The 23,231-nt window shown below is 38.7% G+C and overlaps 1 protein-coding gene across 3 annotated transcripts in view; it reads right to left on the bottom strand.

Annotated features, from left to right (window-relative positions):
• HECW2 (HECT, C2 and WW domain containing E3 ubiquitin protein ligase 2) overlaps nt 1–23,231 on the bottom strand; it is a 144,604-nt gene that overhangs the window by 5,473 nt on the left and 115,900 nt on the right. For all 3 annotated transcript variants that reach the window (XM_084209761.1, XM_084209763.1, XM_084209762.1), the window contains 11 exons: nt 22,530–22,613; nt 20,619–20,728; nt 17,056–17,176; nt 14,909–15,022; nt 11,153–11,305; nt 9,030–9,128; nt 7,737–7,866; nt 7,020–7,166; nt 6,503–6,617; nt 5,642–5,727; nt 4,163–4,275 (listed from right to left, as the gene is read on the bottom strand). In XM_084209761.1, the coding sequence (XP_084065887.1) occupies nt 4,163–4,275; nt 5,642–5,727; nt 6,503–6,617; nt 7,020–7,166; nt 7,737–7,866; nt 9,030–9,128; nt 11,153–11,305; nt 14,909–15,022; nt 17,056–17,176; nt 20,619–20,728; nt 22,530–22,613 (1,272 nt within the window). The remainder of the gene's footprint in view (nt 1–4,162; nt 4,276–5,641; nt 5,728–6,502; nt 6,618–7,019; nt 7,167–7,736; nt 7,867–9,029; nt 9,129–11,152; nt 11,306–14,908; nt 15,023–17,055; nt 17,177–20,618; nt 20,729–22,529; nt 22,614–23,231) is intronic.

Genomic DNA, 23,231 nt, shown 5'->3' with positions numbered 1-23,231 from the left:
CATGGAGTGAAGTGGGTTAATCTCGCTTGTTAAAAAAACTCAGAGTCCATTACAAACTGGAACTCACTGAAGCTGAAGCACCCACTCAGGTACAGCCTTGTAGGGTCATAAAAATATCAGGCTGAAGATATGTATACACAGCACACAAGGTCACACCATTATTATAAATACAGTCCAAACATCAAATATGCAATCACTTAAAAAAACATTGCCTTTAGCACCCTCCCCAAATCCAGTACTCTTAGAAGAACACTGCTGGTACATGCTGTGTAGCAGAGATGGCATTTCCCCACTCCATATTCCAGGGGTCTGGTAAAATTTTTCTACCCAGGCATCTCTCTAAGGCTCCTGGAGGAAAGCTTTCTTTTTACTCCTCCTTTGCCTTTCCAAAAATCTTATAAAATAATATCTGTGATACAGATTATATTGTTCCATGTCCTGCAGAGTACTTAAAAAATTGAAAATAGTCTCTTATAAAGAAGGAGACTGATTTAAGACCAGCAGCAACTGGAACTCAGTGATCCCTTGAATTCAATGTTAAGTGCTGAAGAGTCTTAGGCATTAAGAGCCTAACCACATGCTTCTGCTCCATGGGGCTGACAGCCACTCATTAGAACTATGGATCATGCTGTGTGGGCTGTAAAACCACAAATTATAAAAGACACAGTATATAATTAGCAAGGGATTCATTACGAACTGGTTTAATAGTAAACTGGCATGTTGTTTACATTTATTAAGAGAACTGAGTTTTATCTTATTTTGAGGGCAATTTTGAAAATGGAATCACTTACTGTGGAAAACCAAGTAATTAAAAAAGACAAAAACAAGACCTTTGTCTTCTGAGGTGATGCAAGCTTTTCCAACCCCAGCACACAACTTCCTAAGTCCTTGAGACAAACGTGGTTTTTTCCTTCTGGGTAGTATCTTCCCATTCCAACATTTCAAACCACATGGGCACTGACTGTTCATCTTCCTGGGCTCACATCTTATAACAACATAAAAACCCATCTTGGCTCCTAAACTCTAGGTTCCCAGATTCCCAATTAAACTCCCCTTCATTTTGATTACCGTGGTAAAAGAGAGTGATTTAGGATTAAAATGCAGTAGTCAGACATGAATATAATTTCCAAGTGAATCATCACACGAATGAATAAATAATGTACAACAATAAACCTGGAACCAATTTCTCAGCATGGGAGTGAATTAAAAAGTACTGGTTCCTTCCCCTAGTTTAGTCTAATCTGCAACATAGTGTAAAAGAAGGAAGTAGAAGTGGCACTGGGGTAGCAATAGTTAAGCTAGACACATAATAATCAACCTTTCCAGGGCATTTTACATGCTACCTAGTTAGTGTCAAAGACAGCAATGCAAGCTGGGCAACCTGACCTGTGCCTCACAGAAATCTCACTGTTTGGATTCAGCAGAGCTGATTACACAGCAGTCAGAACAGTGGGAACTAGGCAAACATCTAGTGAAAACCTTTGTGTTTACATTCACAGCTGCTCGGGCCACAGTCACATACCTAGGTGACTATCCTAGCTGCCCTTTGTGTCTCAGACCAGGAAGAAGAGATGGGGATGGGTATTCTCATGTGTTTTCAGCACTGCTGTAATGTTTTTAGAAACAGAGGAAGAAATTAAGTCCACTGACCTGTTAAATCCTCACTTTTGCCATCCGAGCACTATCAAATTTCACAGGCACTCCTGCTAAGAGGGCAATTTGTGAAGTACAGCACTGCTAAGAGTGAGTGATGGTGCCTTAACATAAAAGCTTTACTTATCAGAGAATCAGTAAGAGTCACAGAGTCCTAGGGCAGCACTCCCAGCAGATCCAGCGATGTGTTTACACATGCTGGGCTTGTTTGGAAACCTCTTGAAAGCTGCTACTCGAGGTTGTAGTTACTGATGTGTTACCTCCAAGCCAGCAGTACTTGCTGTTTGCACAGGGAGTCTCAGAGGCTGCTGAGACCCAGGCTGAAGTTGCACTGCATCCAAGAACTCCACATGTAAAAATGCAAACAGCACTTTTGGCTTGGGGCTTAACCCAGTTCAGCACTAACATGGAAGAGGTTTCATTTTTCATGAGATCAAGGTTTACCATGTGTGAATACCAGGAACTTTTTGCTCAGGATGACTGCAGGTGTTTGTCACGCACAGTTGTTTTTATTTTAATTCTCACATTTGTATGGTAAAAACGATCCAGAGAGACAAAATTGAAATGTTTGCTAACCAAGGGAAGGTGAGGTAAGTGAAATTTCAATGAATGATACAATCTCTTAAATGTGAGGAGCTGGCATTTCCCCTACACTTGTTGAACAGCCTATGATAGCAAAGATCCTCAGCATGTTTCTCCATATTGCACTTTTGAAAGCAGTTTTATTCTGCAATTTATCACAACCAGGGTGCTGCATAACCTTTCCAGAGGAAATTCTGAACGTCCTGTTCTGGCAGGTCCTGACCTTTTCCAAGCTCTGCTTGCAAGCACCAGGAATTTCAGCTTCAGAGAATATATGGAAAAAATCATGCAATTTCTTTTCTTACTTAAACTCACAAAAAAAAAAAAACTCCCTTGAATTGTGAAGTCAGAAATTATTTTTTAAAAAGTCCCAGCTTTTACTTTTTAAACAGAACCAAAACTAGTCCATAGGCCAATCATAATCAAACTATCAAACTATAAAGGAGACTTATTGGGCTACAAGATATTACTAGGTCCCCAGATGACATTTGATATGAAACAGCAATTTTCAGGATTTGGATTCCTTTAATCCTCAGTTGCCTGGCTCTCATTTGTGCTGTAAACAGGAAAGATGGCTCTGTTAAAAGGCCACCCGCTGTGCCTGTGGATTTCACAGCACCACTTCTGTGTCCATGACCTTCTCCATGCACTTCTGATGGCTGCAGCCAACCCAAGAGACATTTCTGCCTCTGACCTCGTGCTGGAGGAAAAACCTACAGGTTGTTGGTCAGAGAGACTCTGAGTCTCTCTGATAGCCACCCTGTGTCTAAGATGAGACTGAATGCAAGTTATTCCTGAGGCATCTTGTTTATGAGGAATGGTTTATGATTAGGGCTGAGCTTCCTCCATGGATCAGCCCAGCCCAAAGACACCTCCAGAGGTTGTACACAGCATACTAAAGCTGAGGTCTAATTAAGCAGAGTTAGGCTGCCCACACTCCACATACTAATCTGTGTCTAACCACTCATAACCCATTCTAGAGGCTGCAGAATCACAGAACTGGGTGAAAGAAAATATCCCAGCGATCAGTCTCATCACAGTAAAGAAATTAACCTGTCATTTTCTGTCAATGATTAAAACAAGCTGAAGGTGGTTTTTTCATCATTCACATTATTAGTCTAGTCCTGGCATTGTTACCATGGACCTTTGAAGAGAACTCTTTTTTCTGCTCCAAAAATTGGAAAGTTTTTTTTTTTTTTTTAATTTTTTCATCCAACTCCTCTAAACCTGCCCTACCCAATATAATTGCAAGGGCTTGTACAACTCAACTCTTGCTTTCATATCTTGGACTCTGATACTGTTCCTTTACCCTCTTCACCTATTTCAATTGATCTTACTTGTTCTCTTTGAAATCCTCACCTTCTCTTGTCTCTCTTGCTGCTTCTCAAGTGAAATCACTCCCTCCCACCTATTCTGCACTCACAACTTGCCTCTTCAGTATTTGTTAACACTCGACATCAGACTCAGCATAAAAATTGTATCACTAAACTATACTATAAAGCCTGTGTCTGATACAAGAAATATTACAGTAGCTTTCAGTCAGACATAGTCACAAGAGCTACTTCATTTAAATTCATATTCATTTTTGCTCCTAACTTGTGAACTGCATGTTCAGTAAGTAAATACTTGCACATTTAATCAAATGTAATAAAGAAAGTCAGACGTAGTTATCATTCTAAGATAATTTTCCATGAGAAAAACACTACAATATGGATGTCAGCCACAGTTACACTGCCTTGTCCAGCTTAAGAGAACAAAACTGAGTTCAAACCAAAACATCAGACACTGCATCAACAGGGAAGGAAGTTTGCATGTGAGGGAAGGTATATTCAGTGAAAGCTTGTTAATATTTGTCCAACAGCTGATCTGTTACCCCAGAGAGTGGCCCTGTGAAGCCCCCCTGGCATTAGAGCCCCCAGAGCTGTACCTTGGAAGAGCAGTGATCTTCCCCCACTTCTCCACGCAGAAGCGCCTGGGCCCGTTGCTGCCCCGGAGAGAGGCAAAGCCTTCGTAGGGAATGCTGGACGTGCCTGTGACAAACTGGCAGCACAAACAGCCATCAGGACAGGCCTGCACACAGGGGCTGGGGGGACATAGCAGCACACCCACCACAGCCCAGACACTTTTGGAAAAGCATTTGCAAAGCAAGGAAATTCGCGAGGCACAAGCAATAAATGCTACTTTACATGGAGGCTAAGGGCAAACAGACTGTTTCCTGGCTGGGATCTAGAAGAGGCAACTTAGCAGATTAATTTCCTCCAAAGGTTTTCTGCTGCATAAATATTGTAGAATAACACACTATCAGTATCCAGTTACTCAGACTTAAGCCTAAGTGAGTTTTTTGCTGCTGTTTCCTGCATTAAAAAGGAACTAATACAAAACATAGCAATATCTGGTGGCTTTGTGCTATGCCTTTCTAGCTACATGGATTTCCTTTGCTTTATAAGCCACAATTAACTACTGTAAGAAAAGAACAAAATTCTGAAGGTTAGATATGCCCACTGACAGTTGCTGAAATACTGACTGGTGAGGAGTTTTATTTACAACCTGTCCTGAACAGATCAAATGTAGCTTTTGACAGATCAGAGACAACTTAATTTGTAATGACCTAGATATTACAAAAACTTCTGACTAAAAGATGTGACAGGAACATACAAGCAGACATTTCTGTCTCTCCATCAAAGGAGATGTTCCACACTGCCTTTTTACAGACTTTTAAAAAATACTTAAACAGATTCAAAAAAGAAAATTCTTCATAATTCTTCATAATTCAGTGATCAGATAAAAACTGAATTGTTAAAAACAGCAGATTTCATATTAGATCAATAATATGGTGTGGTTTGCAGTGGAGGTTTGTCTGTTTCTTTAAAGACAGGATGGATGCAACCTGAACTTAAAAAATTTAACTCAATAGTAAACCCACATGTATACATATTCTTTTGTTGAGTTGTTTTGTTCTTCAGCAGCAGGGTGACTGGAACCTGCAGGTTTAGTGAAATTGGTATTGGACTGACTTTAAGGTTTCCATCATTATTCTCTAATTTGAAGCCTTGAACTTCCATCTAAGCTTTCTCCTTCCCAAGCTGTATAAATACTATTAACATTTCTACCTAGTGACATAACCAAACACAGTTTTCCTTTTCTATCTTTAGGAGTCTTAATGTCTTAATCAAACAATAGTAAAGGATTATTGACATCAGCCATTGTATCTTAAATGTATTTCTAATCTTAGAAATCTATAAAAATAACTGTGAGCTTCTGTCACTTGAAATTGTTACATTTAACCTCTGAGTCAGGCTACTCCCACTAGCAAACACCACCATAATTTCTGGGTATCCTAAACCAGGATGGGGCTATTTTAGCATCAAATTTTAATTATTTTTACACAGATCAGCTGATTTCTTACCTGTAAAAGTCTTAGACGTTGTTCATTGTTGAACCTTTCCACAGCAGCCCAGAACCACCGAATTACAATGTGATTGTCATGATAGCCTGTTAAAACAACAAGAGCCTTTATACTTTCAGGTGCTATGAAAGTGGTTGAGGAAATAGTTAGTAAGCTTTTCCTGGTTTGGCCCTAGTCACAATAATGCCATATTCTTTATTCAAATGCATCAAAAGGCAGAAGGTGAGAGGGAAATACTCCTAAAATGCTTAGAAATCCTAAAGGCAGAGAATGAATGTACTATGACAAAAAGAACTGATATGCCTTGTGCAGTCCTTTCTTCCATTAATCAGTCACTAACAGGAATGCCAGTTCTTGAAATATTCCAATACTGTGCTATTTATCTATCCAAAGCTACAAATGCTGCTGCAACCATCTCTCTCACAATATCCCACAGCTCCCAAGTCTTCTGCTGTTCTCAAATTATTTCAACTACCAGCCTGCAGCCACTGTGATTGCTTCTAATTTCCTGTCAACTTTGAGTGTGTAAAAAAAAGGGGAATATCCAACTAAGAATGGCTTCCATTTCCATTTCTCTCCCAGGTCTGGGAGTACCTCCCTGTGTGCAACTGAACATGGCACTTTCTATGGAGAAGAGTGTTCTGCCATGCTGCCTCAGCAAGAACAGCCAGGGAAGAGCTGCAAGGAGAAGCAACAAAGCAAACTAAAATGGAAAAACTACCTTCTCCTAATGCTAACTTAACCAGAGAAGCTCAAAAGTTACTATAAATACATCTCATGTGATGGTTTGTTACTTTCTTGAAAACTAGGCAGATCCAGAGCCCTTGACACTCTCACTGAACTAGTCAAAATTGAAGTTACCTCCTCTGTACTCCGTATTATTTCTCCAATCACTCAAGTCAATTTCTGCTGTTCCAGCTATAACCAGCTCCAGTTCTCTGGCATCAAATACAGACACCAGTCTTGCATCAACCACCTGTGAAAGGAAATAAAATGCATAGCAGCATTTCTTTATGCACCGATTCGTGCCTCCCCATAAAGTCTGCTACTAAGGTATTTACCAGGTGTCATTTTAGGTAATTCAGAATTCAGTTTTTGTCTCTTTAAAGAAACAAGTCTCAGAGACCCAATGCAGAAACAGAGCAAGGATTCAATGCTAATCATACAGTGATTGAGAGTATTGTCCAGTGCAAAATAGATACATAACCATAGTCTTTATATAATTACTAAAAAAAATTTTTTTTACTCTCCCTTCCTCTTCCAGTATCTACAAGAGCACTTCTGATCATATTTGGGACCCCATATTTTGGAAATGTATACAAGGAGAAAAATATTTTGGAAGGAGAAAGAAAGTAAATTTAATTTTGGAGCTTTTTACCTCATAGAAACCACGAACTAGACTTTCTGTTTGTTGTACAACTCCTCTCTCAATTCTCCATTTCACCATTCTCTCTATGTATTCTTTCTTGTTCTTTTCAGTGACTGGGATATTGGCACCTCCTGGTTTTAGTTCCCGTTCTGTGATCTTAGGAAAAAAAATGACCAAGTGACAACACAGTTATTATAAAGACAAAAGAAGGAATTGTAATAATTTTAGTTTTTAAGCTGAAGTGATCCCTCAAAATCACTAACCAAGCCTGACTAGCAAACTGGAATATATGAAGTAAGAGAATATACAAACAATTCTTTTTAAAAATAATATTTTAAATTCCATTTGGTCTGAGGAACCTTCATAAATAGATTTAAGAATAAGTTGAGAAGAAGAAACAATCTCTACAGTGACTAAAGCATTGAAGTTTTCTGAATAATACCTTTGAATGGCAACTTTGCTCCAATTAAATTCAGGTAAACTACCTCTAGCAAAGCAACCCTAAAGTCTGATATTTCGGATGCTCTTCAGAAAATCTCCTTAACCAGAAAAACGTGTTTGACCTGTTAAAAATATTAATACCTCCTCAGATTTCAACATAGGTTTCACCAGCAGGACCTTTTTAAATACAAGTTCAAGGCAGCATGGAGGGACACTCGTTCTTCTGTCCAAATAAATGTTTATCTAGCAGAAGAATGCACCAAGGAAATTAAGAAACTTGCACACCTGCCCAAAAACTTCTTCATTTACAGTAAATGTGAGATCTAGGATATCATGTATGTCATTGTCTTTCATCCACTGCAAACTCTGGTGAAACTCTTCATCCAGATATTCCAGGTCACTCAGGTCACAGAGTCTGACAGAAGAAAGAAGAAAACACACAAACACAGATGATGGCAGCAGCCTGTGCTCAGTAACTAAACTCAGACAAAACAGACTGTGAATGGGAGCCAAGAGAAACATTAATAGAGAGGACAACTTCAAATCTCTGTTTATTTGCCTGGTAACAGCAGTTACTGTATAATGCAAAATAACTCTGTAAATATACAAAACTCCAGAATTTAATTTGAAGACACATTGCTTCTTAATGGTGAGTCTGCCCCATGTTTCCTGAGAAGCACATTTCGGAATTATGAAAATACACAGATTGAAGAGACAAAGGATTCAAATAATGAAAGAAATGTTAAGATTTTTTAAACAAGCAAGCAGTGTCCCTTTTGTTTATGTAGCTACATTGCCTCATCTCCATCATTTGTTGAACTGCTTAGATTTCCAGCTTACCACATATGTACCATACTTCCCCTTACCTCATCCTTCTCACTAAAATGATGCTGCTAGCATTCAGGTGTTTTAAAAATGTTATGTGCAGTAGGAATGGATTAATTACTCCCCACTACTAGAACATGCAGTGTTTTACAGGAAAAAAAAGTGCTTCCAGACTTCTCAAAATCAGCTTTCAAATAAAAAGTAAAGCATCTTAAGCTCGTTAGGTCTTAGGTTCCAGACATGCTGAGCAAGCACAGCTCTCATTGTTTCAGCCAGAACAGAAGCAGTAGTTCTGGAAACTAAGTCTGAAGTCTATCAAAGTACAGCTCCTCAAAATGGAGATTGCCAACAATCAGTCCACATCTGAGAATGCATGGTGCAGTCTAAGTTATGAAGTGATTCATATCCTATCCTGTGAGTCATTACATGACAAAAGAATAAGAACTCTATTAATATCTGGAATAAGCCCACAGCACTGCATTGTACATCTTCAAGTCTAAGATTTTTTAGAAGAAAGCTGGTAACAGGGCTAAAACAAAACACGAGGTTCTTATACTGATCACAAACAACATTCTGAGGTAGTGGAAACAAGGAAATCTTTAAAAAAATTCATGGACTGAAATCAGTTTACTAAATTAGAAATAATGGCCTGTCTCCTTTGTCAATACAGCATCATAAACAGTCCATACACAAAATGGCATCTTTGATGGGGAAGGAACCAAACAAAAGGGGAGACAGAACAATTCTACTCACATTCGGAGGAGGGCTTTATAAAAAGGTCTTGTAAAAAAGGCATCCAGCAAATACTGATGTATCAGAGCAAGACCAAGAATTCGACCACTAAACCTGAACCTGGAAGAGAAAGAGTTACAGTCGTGATACTGAAACTTTGTGGTTGGTACACTGCTCTGTCATCATAACTGGCATGTATTTCCAAACAGCATTATTAAATCAGACAGCTATGTCTAAATTGTGGTGTTTTTGTTTATTTCTTGGGTTTCTTTAACATTCTCAGTAAGGCACAGGGAAAAAAAATAATAAAAAAGCAAGACTGCAGGGTGTGGAAAATCCCTCAGATACCTAAGTTACAACTGCTCAAAAATATTAAATCCATATTTAACCCAATCAGCCCCTGCCACAGCAGCCACTTCATAAATGCATTATCTCCCAAAATGATAGCCACTGTCTATTTTTATTTCACACCCCTACAGGATTAACTTGTTTTCATGTTATAGAGGGGCCAAAGGTTCTTCTACTCTTTCCCTGGCTGACAGCTCATGCTGCCTGTCTTTCCTACTTACAGCTCCTTGCTCCCTCTTCTGACTGTGGTTAAGGAGTTCTCTGTATATTTTCACAAACAGTGCCAAAGTCTTTTATATATTGCAGTCCTCTCTCCAGCCCTAAGTCAACAGGATCTAAATCTCCTTCTCTCACCTCCTTCTTCCCTTATTATCTTCATTTTTTTGGGTGTGTAAGGAGGAAGTTTGCCAGGGTTGAGAACAAATGGCAGCAACCTTGAAATAGGAGGGTCTTTGCAAGTATTCCCATGAGAATTAAGATTCATTGTGAAAGCTCTTCCACAATTCTAGAATTAGATTAAAGTCTAGTGTTTGTTTTCAAAGTAAATGTTTCTTGAACTTTCTGTTTATGTATCCTTAACATTTCTCTTGGAAAAAACTAGGGCTTTATTATACCTGTTTGTACAATGTTTGCAAGATGAGGATGTGACATGCAGAGCCTTCCCCTTTCCATGCATAAATTGCTTGTCACAGCTGCATTTTCTGAATTCCCCCTGGGGCTGTACAAAACCAGCACTCTCTGAAAGAGATAGGGGTCTTGCCTCCTTCACTCCCCACATCTCTGGTCCAGCACTACAGAAGCCAGGGATGAATAAAAAACCTGGGCAGAAGCTGCACAGCACATAAGGGTTTTCTCTCACCTCAATGCCAGGCTGTTCTGCCTTTCCAATAGAGACCTGAAGTACTGGAGTTCAACAGGCAGGTTGCTTCAACTAACTGAACTACCAACCAGTTAATTTTCTTTTCATTTGTAAAATTAGTAATGAGATTCCCCTCTGATACTCATTCTTCATAACTGGCCTTCAAAAAATAAGAACTCAGGGCATGTCTGTCCTACAGAGATGAGCAACTGTCATTCCACTATTAATGTAATCCAACTACTTACACAGCAGAATTCCCTGTTAATAGTCACAAGCACAGCTTTACAGATTTATGGTGATGCCATGGCTTAAATCAACTGAGGGTGATTTAAACTGGCTTATAATTGTAAAAATAGGATTATGCAAAAATCCTCAATAACTATTTTAGAAGCATGGGTGAATGTACAGACTCTTTCAAAGCTGTGTGACCAGCAGTCTGCCCCTACCTAATTAAGATATCACCAGAGATTTCTTTCCAATAGGTATGTTGGGGTTTTTCCACTGAGGAGATCTCTGTACTCTTTAGGAAGACTCAAACAAATTACATACAGTAATACGTGCCTGAAACCTCCCTTCATCTCCTCAGCTGACAGAAAGTCAATGTGTTATTATTTTTTTGTGTTTTTTTCTAATACACAAGAGGTTAATATTGCTTTCATGAAATGACTACTAATGTACAAGAAATGCAGAGAGTTGTGTTGTGAGACAATCCCATGATACATGTTCCAAATCATAATTTTGCTGACCTTGTGAGAAATAAGATCATTTAAAAACCACAAGAGAAACCAAAATCAGGGAAGTCTAAGAAATGCAATTATTTTGCTGCTGGTTAAAAAGATCAGATTCTGTGTTACATGTCTGAGCAGATTTGAGCAGTTGTTCTACAAGTGGGAACAACAGAAAAAGTATCTGAAAAACAAAAGAAAAGAATTCTTACCACTCATGGTGATTGTCTACGAAAGCAGACATGGGACTTATTTGTACTGTGTAGGTATCGTTGGCTGAATATTCAAACAAACCATAATATGGATTGAAGAGCTCCCTGGACACCAGGAAAAAAAACTCTCTTGATGGTCCACTGTAGTCCAACCTTTAAAGAGAAACCTGACATTACTATGAAGTGAGAAACCTTTTTCTTTGAATCTACATTCCTTACACTATATTTTGATTAAAATTTCATAAGATTTTAACCAAAACCCGTATCCATGCAGATTGCCTAATGCCAAAGTATGTGGAACTCTCAAGGGACTATTCTAAAATGGAATGGCTTGGACAACTGGAATGAAGTTCTCCATGTGGGCTGCACTCAGAAAAAAACTTTGGCTCCAGCTGCAGTGACCTCTCTGCCACAGGAATATAACCAAATAATTGGGGGTGGCCAGGGTGGGGAGGAAGAAAATCATGAAAAGAGCCAAAATCAGACTTATCTGCATCTGACAAATTAGCAATGAAAATAAACAATGGTCATATTTTGCCTTTGCAGATTGCAACCATAAGACAATTGGAGGGATAATATTTGTGTTTTCCCTAGCAATATAATCTGAGATTACTTCAGTGATTTATGTTTCTTGGTCTAAATTTTCTTGTCTGTCTTCCAAAGTTGAGAGCATTTAAATGTCTTTTGGAGAGTGCACTTCCTTTGTTGGGTTTTTTATTTGTTGCTTTCTACTTTTTTTTCCCTATTTCAAGATTCCAGTACTAATGAATCTAAATAACCCCTTCTTCCTGAATGATAAACAAACTCATTGCTGACAATGCACGGAGACTGAATTGTGACATTACTCTGCAGGTCACCAGTGAAATGAGTTAGGTATGATATTAATGCTCTATTAGAGCTGGAAAACAGAAAACTAGGAGTTTTCCAGTGGGGAACAGAGAATATTAAAATCCTAACAAAAAGAAAAATACATCTTTTATAGATAAAAGATTTAATATTTGACTCAAGTACTAAGACAATGCACAGACAAAATTACCATAGAGAAGGTCAGCGTTCACAAAGAACTCCTGCTACAAATGTTTTGGCTCATAAACTTTTACAGAAGACAACCACAACTAAGAGTTGTTTTTGAGGATGAAGCTGTCAGGAAAGTAAAGGCTAGGTGCCATTATCAAGCTAAGGAAAAACCCTCTTTCCTCAGCTGAATAAAAAACATTTTCCCTTCAGTCACTTGGAAGTATTTCACTTCTGTTAAGCTTCAGCAGTGAAGTACTGAAACAGATCCTTATCCTGGCAAGAAGGGGTAGATTCCATCAACAAATCAGAGAAAAAAAAAAATCAAAAATGGTTCAATACCATGGACAACTGTTGGATCTTAATCTTGGCACGAATACCAGGATCAAGTAGAGGGTCATCGACAAGACTCTTGCAAACTTCTGGGATAATCAGACACACTAAGAAATCCTGAGATAGAAAGGAAACTGTGTGCTTGACTGTCAGGCACTTCATACAGCTCCCTCTGTATGCAGTTACTGTGAGTCATGTTAAATAAATCAATCATGAGAGTCCTGCACTGCCAGTCAGATTTATCCTACAATTAAAGGCTTGGCACAAGGGTGAGAAAACTTCATACAAGAGGTATGCAACCACACAACAGCTGCAACTGTGGGGCATTTGGATATTCAGGAGAGTAATATGTTGTTGGCAACATGACTCATGTCTCCTAGGAAGCACCATTAATACTTCAGATTTACCACTTAAATGCAAAGCAGCTTCTCCTAGTAGTTCAAAGACCTCAGGAAAAACAAGGAACTATATTTTTTCTATATAACTTTTTGTAATTTATTACCAAAATGAATGAGTGTATAAAAACCATTAAATGAGCCTCACAATTGATGAGTATAGAAACTGAAGATTTGGGGAAGATACACATTATGAGACTTATGACAGAAATCACTTGAACAGCAATAACCATGTCTGAGTTGCCCCACTTACTATTTTATATACTAATAAATCAATAGTTACTAGAATGTTGTATTATGTAAGTATTTCCTTACCCATTACTTTATGACTTATATCTCTTTACCAAGAGGAAAAGAAATGCAAAAGCAAACTCCTACTTACGCTCTTAAAAAAGGAGGTGCAAATAGGAAACAATTAACTTTCAGTATTCCTCCTCTCCTCCACCCTGACCTGTCTTTCTTCACCTGGCCAAATGAGGAGTTGGATGTGATACATATCCTTGCACCATCCCTGATGAAACAATACTGTTTGCACACATCCTTTCTTCATTAAAAATACAGATGTGTAAATAAAGGAATGACGTCATTTTAATTTGTCGTTGCTCCTAATGAACTGATTCTTTTCCATTAAGGCTAGAGTCTCATGTGAAGCTGGATATAATGGGGACAGGAGGCGTCACCCCCATTTCCAGGTCACTCTTCATGTTGCTGAGTGGTGAAATGCAAAATTCTGACATCTGATGAAAGGAAATGGTGTATCTGGATCAATCTCTATCTCGTGTATGATTTAAAGAATTTCCCTTTCATTTTTAAATCTGATTTGAGGCAGTAGCTGTGAAAGTAAAGGCTGGTAGGGGCTGTGTAAAGCAGGCCTTGCTCCTGCATCCCCACCCTCCTTTGTCAATACAGCATAATCTCATTGTGCACCCGCCTTGCCATTCCAGTTCTGAGTTTTTCCTCAGACAGCATGGTGATATTATTTATATGAACAAGTCCACACTTGGCTCTCAGCTGTAAACATTCTTTATTTTAAGACTTCACTGGATCTTTATTAACACTAAGTGCTTCAGGGTGAACTTTAAACAAACAGTAGGATTTAGAGGTTTTCAAAGACATATTAATTTTATCTAATCTTGTAGGAGATGTTTCTATTACGACTTTGCATTTTAAAGACTCGCACATTGCATGGCAATAGCCCACACTACAGCATTCCAAGAGCTGTGCTGCAGTTTTCTGAGTGTCATGGAGTAAAAGTTTGAATGTTTATAAACATATACATGAACCGTTTCAACAACAGACAAGTGGGTTTTAAGGCCTGCCAAAGGGGGCACAAATCAAGAGACAAAAGCAGCAAATAGTACATTGTTTCAGTTTCACTTGCAAAGGAAATCAAACCCCATCTTGCTTTGCAAAGCACATCTCACAACCTGTAACACACTCGACTTTCATTAGACACAGACTGAGCATTCTCTGAATGTGACTCTGAAGCGTGGGGAATATTTGGGGTTTTTTAACAACTGGCAACAGCCCAGTTGCTTTTATTTGTGATGTAGGCCTGAAGAGGCAGTGAGCACCTTCTGTAGTACTGAGGGCTTTCTGCTCCCAGTGCCTCAGACAGGGGCTAAATTAAGGAATGATCCCATAGCCTACTCTGAAAGCATGCTCCCTCCAACAAATGGCAGCTGTCTTTTGGTAAGCCCTGGAGACACAACAGCACTGAGAGAAAAGAAATATGAATAACACAAGAAAGTTGTTTGGTTTCTAATTTGCTTTCCCAGCAACATTCTGAAACACACACCAGCTATTGGGAAAATTCACATCACTTCTGCAAAGGCAGAATATGTTACATTGCAAAATGTTTAAGAAGCCATCTTGAACAGCTGTATGTTCTAGGCTTGTGTATCTGGCATTTCCTGACCACAGTCCTTCCTCTTTTCACTCTAGATAATTTGGTGAGAGAGGAGCTTCAAGACACTGTGTTCTCAGACCACAGATACTTCCCTGTTCTACTCACCCTTCTTCCCCAACGAATGTGACATAGAGTTTATTTCTCTGCAGGTCTTTTCTTGAGTAGCCCATGATCTGGTTAAAGGCATCTTCTAACAAGTGATCTCTCCTGATGATTAATCTGAAGGGAAAAATTATTTTGAAACAGCAATTTGTGAACATGAACCACATCTGATGCATCTATTTACACAGCAGGATAGTAACCAGGGTGATTTCAGAGATACCTGTTTCTGCTGGATAATTTTATTCAAATCAGGAAGTTCCTGTTCTCCTCCAAAGCTCTCCTTTATGTTTCAATAAAATGTCCCTTGCACAAAGAAGAGTAGTTTTGTTTTGTCTACCTTGATTCTTCCTTAAATTAAAGCCTTAAGCAGAAAGGTCCTAAAGCTGGCATTTTCATTAAGTCTTTTGTAAAGCTGGGTCCCTAATTGAGTTTAACTGTGAAAAAGAGTCTCATCTTTTCCATAAAAATCAATCTCTTAACACAGAAAAATATAAAAACATGGAAAATCACAGCATGGTAAACCCAGAAACACACATCCCTACATTATCCTTGAGTGTGTGATGGTACAAAAAGTCCAGAAGGAACGGCAATTATTTGTACAAAATCCCACTGAAACATCACATGTGAAAATGCAATGTACCTTCTGAAAGAAAAAATTGTGAAAATGAGGAAGTGTCATAAAGATCTAAAATAAGAGGTGAAAGAATCCTCCTTACTTAAACATTTTCTCCTCTGCCAAAAAAACGTGTTTAATTAGTTTCCTGAAACTTCACTTGCTCTATATTCAAATACTGCCTTCTGTGTGTGCCCATCAGACAGCAGCTGCTGCTGCCTGCAGGAAGGCAGCTGAACCCACCCCAGCTCCTGCAAAGCCCCTCTGGCCCTGCAGAGCTCAGTGACTGCACTGAGCCATCCTGCCAAGGACATGCAAGGGGAGAGCCAGGAACTGAGCAGGCACCTGGGCAAAGAGAGGACACAGGCAGCAGTGGAGCTGTGCTGGGCCCTGCTTTGAACAGGTCAGCGCTGTTGCCTGGGAAAGCAACCCAGAGAAAACTTCCATTCATGTGTCAAACTACAGCTTAAAACTCTACAGGGCGATGGCAAATAGGTCAGGGAAGAAAGGACAGGGAAAAAAGGGTGTAAGAAATGGAATAGATTATTACAGGGAGCGAATGCTCCCCACCAGTTATTTGCCCAAGCATTCAGGACAAAGCTTTCATAGATAAGGCTTTAACTGTTTATGATTTCATTAAATTCTAGGCAGACATTGCTCAACCTTTGCCTCTTAAGACTTGTCTAAACAATAGCATTTTAATCCAATTTCAGTTTTGCAAAACTTGTAACAAACTCACATGAATGAATTCTGAGCTTTGCACAGATTTCTGCAAAATAAGAGAAGTGACTGGCTGAAGGAAATTTTAAAAAAATAGAAAATCCCTTTTTTTATAATAGAGGAAATTATTAAATCATGTTCTAGTGTCTCATGTCTATGAGTTTGATAACTGGCACAAGACTTGGTAATTTACAAAATTTTGAAAATATCTGTGAGGACATTTCTTATATATAACAGCACAATCACATGATTAGCTAATAAATGAAGAAGGGAAGACTTCACTCGAAGTACTCTACCATTTAGAGTTCTAAAATAAAAATATTAGCAGTTTTTTAAGGCAATGCTTAGAGTTTAATAACATTTAATGTTATGTACATACATTTAATGTATGAATCCTCTTTACTAAAGAGGACTGCAGTATCAGGACAGGCAATGATGTACAAAAGACATATGTCTGTCTAATTTTTTTTCAGTGGAAAAAGGTATGAGAAAATATAACTGTTTATATCATAATGGAAGAATTCAGATGCCTCCTGTTCTGCAGGCCTCTTCCCAAAGCTCTTTCTGGCACCGTATTGGTAATATTGTCTGTACAAAAACATAGTTGGAGGAAGCACAGAGGTGCTCAGAACTTGCTGTATCCTCTGCTATGAATCACATGCTGGCATGAAGTCTTTTATTATAGCTTTTATATTCCCAGAAATGCCTGGGTAACCGTAACATCTGCATTCCTTCTAACGGGAAGAAGCTTGCAGATGCGTGAGGCAAGGCAAGCTGCCTGAAAAGAAATCCAGTTTCATGAGATGCTTCAACCTACTTCAATTTCCCTGGGCCTTGTCCATATCCTTTAGTCTCCAACTTCCTGTAGAAGTTCCTCAGCTTGGCTTCAAAGTCTCTTTTGTATGGAGCTGGAGCTCGGGCGTTGGCACGCTGAGTACCTGCAGGGAGCAACAGGCACAGAATGAGCTGTGTGATACCAACTGATGGATGTCCCATCTGCTACTGGAAAGACTCCTTCATAGCAAAAGGAATGCATGGCATGTGTTTGGTTTAGTCACCTTTATAAAGAGTAAAAGCTGCATATCTTCAAATCTGCTCTGCATCCAAGACTTTTTGGTTGCTCACTTCCAATAGTATCATCTTTCAAAAGTAAATCTTAAAAGAGCAAATCCAGGTCAATGCAAAAATGGATTTTAAAAACAACACAAGCAACTAGAAAGACTTTACTTCTTGTTTTTCAAGTACACTTTAAGCCTAACCTTTATAATAGTTCATACAATAAATGTTCAGTTCTGTTTTTAATATCATCAGGAAAACAACAACTCAGAAATGAAGCAAAAATAGGCTGGACTCTGCATTGCCCATGTTGACTACACCAAAAGGAAGAAGGAAAATATTTGGAAATTCCTTAGTGGAATTTTTCCCTGGGGAAGTAACAAGGAAGAAAAATACAGGAAGAATGAAAAGTCTACCAAATTTAAGTTTGTGGAACTTCTAATCTGTGGCTGCAGAAACATACATGGTTGTCGTGTAAGTGAATTTAATTTTCAAAAACTGGTTTTGAGGGTCAATTTCTTAAACGCAAGAAGAGGTGAGATTTGTACACCAAAAAAAAAAAAAGGCATACCATAGAACTGCATGTACAGTATATACAAATTAGGTGTTTAATCTCATCAATTCTGAAAATGGCCATCATTAGGACTTCCACTGCCTCCCTGGATAAATTATTTCCACCGATTCGATTGCGAGGCAGAGTGCCAAGGAGGCAGTTAAACTCCTTCCCTAAGTGGCTGTGTGGACATCCCACAAAAAATTTGGATGATGTTTAAAATTTTTCATGCCCTAAAGTACACTTAAATTGCCAACTACTTCTCTGGAACTAGTGGCCACCTGTAATGCACTGAAAGCACAAATGAACAGTTTAGCAGCACTTTTCTGCAGAGTTCCATCTTTTAACTCAGTTCCTCACCCAAGCTTACTTTTGGCTCCCTGGATGAACCTAAGCCAATAGAGAACACTGATTGCTACCGTGGGGGAACGCATGGGAACGTAATGTTTGAGGTAACAAAAGAGAGGAGGTGCATCCGTTCAGCCTGCGGGCAGAGATGGGGAAGGAGAGCAGCCACAAAGCCCATGGCTCTGACAGAAAAGGCGACAGCATATCCTGCGGAAGTGGAGGCTGGAAGGAGCTGCAGAGTCTATCTCTGCAGAGATCACAGAGAGCCAGTGAGCTCACTAACAACACTGAATGCCATTTAACAGGTCTTTAAAAGACCTGTCCGACCAGAAAGACACTTGGCACTTGTTCCAGCCTTCAGGTTAAGTGTGGGAGGATAGTAAATATCATGGAATCTGCAGGGCTCCAAAAGGAACATGAAGGATCCCTCTGAAAACACAGATCGTGGTCATTGATTCATCTATAGTGGTTTTCCTCTTTTACTGAGAGCACCAAGAGCTTCTAAAGGTACACTCAGCTGAAATCTGAAAACTTACAGAAACAGTAAACAAGCCTTTTAACTATTGGCCTTTTCCCTCTCGTTTGTTTTCCTTTGGGTCAAACCATGTACAAAAATGCAGTCACTAGAAAAAGGCAACAAAAATATATTTAATGTTAACCCCTCAAGGAAGCTGGATTTTTGAAAGATACCACAAAACATGAATCTGATAACACATTACTTCCTGGTTCAGAGATCAGCATCATAATATTCTGTCAGCACATGACAAGTCTTCACTGCAAATCAGATGCATATGCCAAGAAATTCCTGGTCAATTATAGTGATTACTTCCGCCTTGGGAACAAAAGATGTTAATGGAAGAGCTAAAACCCACCAGTGATGTGATAATCATGCTTGATTTTCAAAGAGGTTATATTCTGAAGTAGATATAAAGAGTAGCTTCATGACTATTCATCTTTTCCAAAACAGAAAGTACAAGTGATTGTGACTGATCTGAACAATGGATCCTTAACACCCCACCTCGTGCAGTGCAGCACAGCCAGCTTAGCTGATGAGAAAAAACAGAGCCTCCATAGAAACATGGGCTGTTTACAATTTCTCATCAAAAAAGTCATTTGTACACCAACACAAACATGCATGCTTGCAGACTGACAGGGAAATTAAATGGTCTCTCTATATTTTTCTATGAGCCAGAAGAGAGATTACAATTTTAGGGAGAATGAGACTAAACCCATCACTGTTCCTTCTCTACTATCTGTTGCCACTGTGAGTAAATGAGAATATCAGATGTTAAGGACTGAGTGTATTTTGGAATTACTTTGCTGGAATGAAGCTATGCCCAGCATGCTTTGGTGCACAAACCAGTGATTAAGAAATCTTAACTCTGGAAGCCAAAACTGGTTTTCTTTATAAAAGACTGCCAGGTTTGCAGTTGGAAGTAAGATGCATACATGCAGATCATTCCCTTCTTTTCAATAAAGGGAAACAGTTGTATCTAAACCATATACATATTGAAAGTATTAATAAATGTGAATATGGTATTTCACTGCTTCACAGAAAGCATAAGATCATTAAAGTCTTCAGATAGTTTCTTCAGAGAGATCTTACAGAGGTCCTTTGTCCAATAGCAGGAAAAGCGACCACATGTTTATGAATGCATTTAATCTGATTCCAAGAAAAGGCAAAGCTTTTTGTTATTGTGGACAGGGAAATGCCCATGAAAATCACAGTTCTTTTTCTGATAAAAACTTCTTGCTGTCTGGAACTACCTAGAGTTGCTTACACCCTAAATGTTCTCTATTTATCTACATTTTTGTTATCAAATTTGTAGAAATCCTCTTAAGCCACTTCTGATTTATCTGTTATCATGAGGAAACTAAGCACAGCAACAGCCATCAACATGGCTTTCAAATGGAACTTGTCATACTTGCAATAATTTAGCTCTAATCTGCAACTCAGTTAGAATCTGAAATATCAGTCTCCTTCCACTCTGACATGAATATTCAGATAGCTGCAGTATGCTGTTTTGAACTCATGTTAAAGTATAACAAGCTGGCTTTAAAACATAAAATTGTCCCTCATTGCCCCACAGCCCCATTACATTGCCATTTTAATGTACAGGTATTAGATCCATACTTTAAATCTCCAGGCATTAGGATGCTGGCATGAGCAGTTATTTAGTTGTTTCACACCAGTGAGAAACAAGTCTGCATGTTTTTTTACAAGTCAGAACAAAATCACAACCCCTGAAGTTGCAAAACACCCAGCAAAGCATCTTGTGAGCCCAAGGCAAAGGTTCAAGTCTGACAGTCAAATACAATTTTATTTGTTGACTTTGCTCAAAAATAGTTCTAGATCTTTCTCTTATCAAGGATGATAAGTGGTTTCATGCAGCCCCTGCAGAAGCTTTGCCTGAGCAACTTACCTGGAGAGTTCTGAGGTGAAGACACCGGCGAGCCTCGTGGGGACTGGCAATAGCTAGGATGAAGTAAGGCATGTGGCGGCACATATGACATTATTTCCTCCTCAAACAAGCTGGCAAAAAGGGACAAAGAAGAAAGAACAAGTTTATTTGAATAAATGGCAGGTTTCACTTTCTAGGGATAAATCTCTAGTTATTAATCTGCTTTCTTTGATAGTCACTTACCTATTTTCACTGTGCACACTTTGAGTGCTACAAAATATTTTATTGCCATTTCCTCAAGCAGATTTTGAATGTACTGAAAAGCAGTAATTGCATTTGGGTATTTGCTCTCAAGGTTAAAATACAGTTAATCAGCCTTGAAAATTCATGAGCCCCCCCTCTTTTTTTTTTTGTGTGTGTTTTTTTTAATGTTCTCATTACAAAGGGGTCAATAACCTTACTCAGAAACATTCTAAGCCTCCAGGATTAAGAATCACATCTGAACTTGTTAAATGTCTTGACTGGTAAGCTTGTTAACATAACATTTTATGTTGAATAACACTCCTGCTGAACCAGGTATCACATTTAACGTGTTCAAGCTCAGTTACTTCATGCTTCATCTATTATTGACACACAACTTTCAAAGTGAAAAAACACAAACATTTTGCAGCCTAATCACTGCATTTCTGTGTGTGAAGGTATGCATATATATATATTTAAATTTCAGTCTTTTCCCAAATTTGACACAAGCAAATCCAAAAAGGGACAGAATATCTAATGTCAGAATGGATCTGGTATCAAAAGGTATTTTGAATGTGAAACATGACACAAATAAACTGCTGCAATAATATGTAAAAATTATTTTCTAAGACAGAGCTATAGAAAGAACTGCAAGCCAATCTTATACTATCCAATGTAATGAAAACAATGTTCAAATAAACAATGTTTTTTACTCAGTCTGTTCACCAAACAAATATCTAGACTTTTTTTTACATGGACTTTTTTAAAAACGGATCTTTTCTGACAGTTCTTTTTGCAGCCATGGCCATGTGATGTTTTCCTCCAAGTTACACATAAAAATCTTAAAAAGTTTTTTAAGGAACAATAATCTACATTTCAAAAAGGCCCAAACATAGACCTAAAACAAGATTTTTTTAATAGCTGTAATAATTTGGAGATTTAGGGACCAGAAAGAATTATCATTATACAACCTGGCCTCAAAATACAACTACTATTGTCAATTCTGTTTCACTAGATTCAATTTTAAAGGTACCTGTGAACTTCTTGATGCACTTTTACAGTGGATGAGAGCACAGTATCAAGATAAAAGGGTTTAATTTTAGCAAAAAATCTGCCTGATTTTTTGAGTTAATAGCTTAAATGAAAAGTAGTAAAGAATCAGCTTCCATTTTCTGAAGTTTGTAAGAATATTGCCTTTACTAAAGGGAACAATGCTTGACAGCACCGTGAAGAGGCAAGAGAGACATTAAGTAACAGAAATACCCCTCAAGTATGTGCCTTTGCAAACAGGCACTTCCCAAAGCCAGAACTAAAGTGATGCAATCTAAAAGTAGCACAAAGCACATTGTTGAATAAAGGTCTGAACTATACCACCTTTCTAAGCATCAGGACTGGATGCAACAGGACAATTAAAGGTAGCCTGGGCAAACCCATATAAATCACAAGCACAGTGCTCTTGCACTTGCCTTTCATATTCCATCATCCTATGAAAAGTGTGACCTTCAGCTACCATCTAGAACTGAACATGATGAAAATAAAACCTGAGCCTTGAGCTGTAGCTCTCCCAGCTGCAAATCCAGGGAGTGAAGGGGAAACGATTGGGTGACACCATCAGCCCACACTGCTCCCTAAAAGCAACTGAGCAGCTGCCACAGGGTGTTCCACACGTGCATGAGCAGCAGCAGTGCCTACCTGAGTAACATGACAAGGTCTGCATCACTGGATAAACGCACCAGCCCTGGTGTTCCCTCTGTCCGGATGAACTGGATCTTCTCCCTGTGCAAGCAAAAAAAGGCTTTCAAAATACCTTTTGCAAATAAGGCATCAATGTGTACCACAGCAACAAGTACAGAGTATGTCAGAAATCTCTGGGTTATGGTTTTCCCAACTTTTTTTCCCTGCCACATCAAGTCCATGTGAGCAGTAAAATACTACAACCAAAAAGCTACTTTGTTCTGAGGAAGGATGCTCCTGTTGCCCTCATCTCTTCAATGCTCATGTGCTCATGCTCTTGGGCAGGCAGTCACCCAAAGAGTAAAAAAAAATCAATCCCTCAAATTCACACTCAAGCCCATATCTCTGAATTCTAAGTAGGAGGCTGAAACCTGTAAGAGAACATTCCTACTGCAAAAGTGAACTCTTTAAAGAGTTCATTGTCTCTTTTGAATCTCTGGACAAATGCCAGCCATACATTACAATGCATACTTGTGATTTTAAAGCCAGTGTTTTCATACCACACTGCACTTCGGATATCTTCCAGTAAAAAAAATGCAGTGTTTCTCCCCTCTATTTCATCTAAGCACACATCCTTTCTCCTAGACCCAGTTTGGTCACTGTTGTGGAATCTATGCATCCCAAATTCTGAGCATGGTAACAGATATAATTTAAGGATCT

Source organism: Fringilla coelebs, assembly GCF_963513975.1.
Source record: "Fringilla coelebs genome assembly, chromosome: 7".
Lineage (NCBI taxonomy): Eukaryota > Metazoa > Chordata > Aves > Passeriformes > Fringillidae > Fringilla > Fringilla coelebs.
This window is presented reverse-complemented; position numbering and strand designations above follow the sequence as displayed.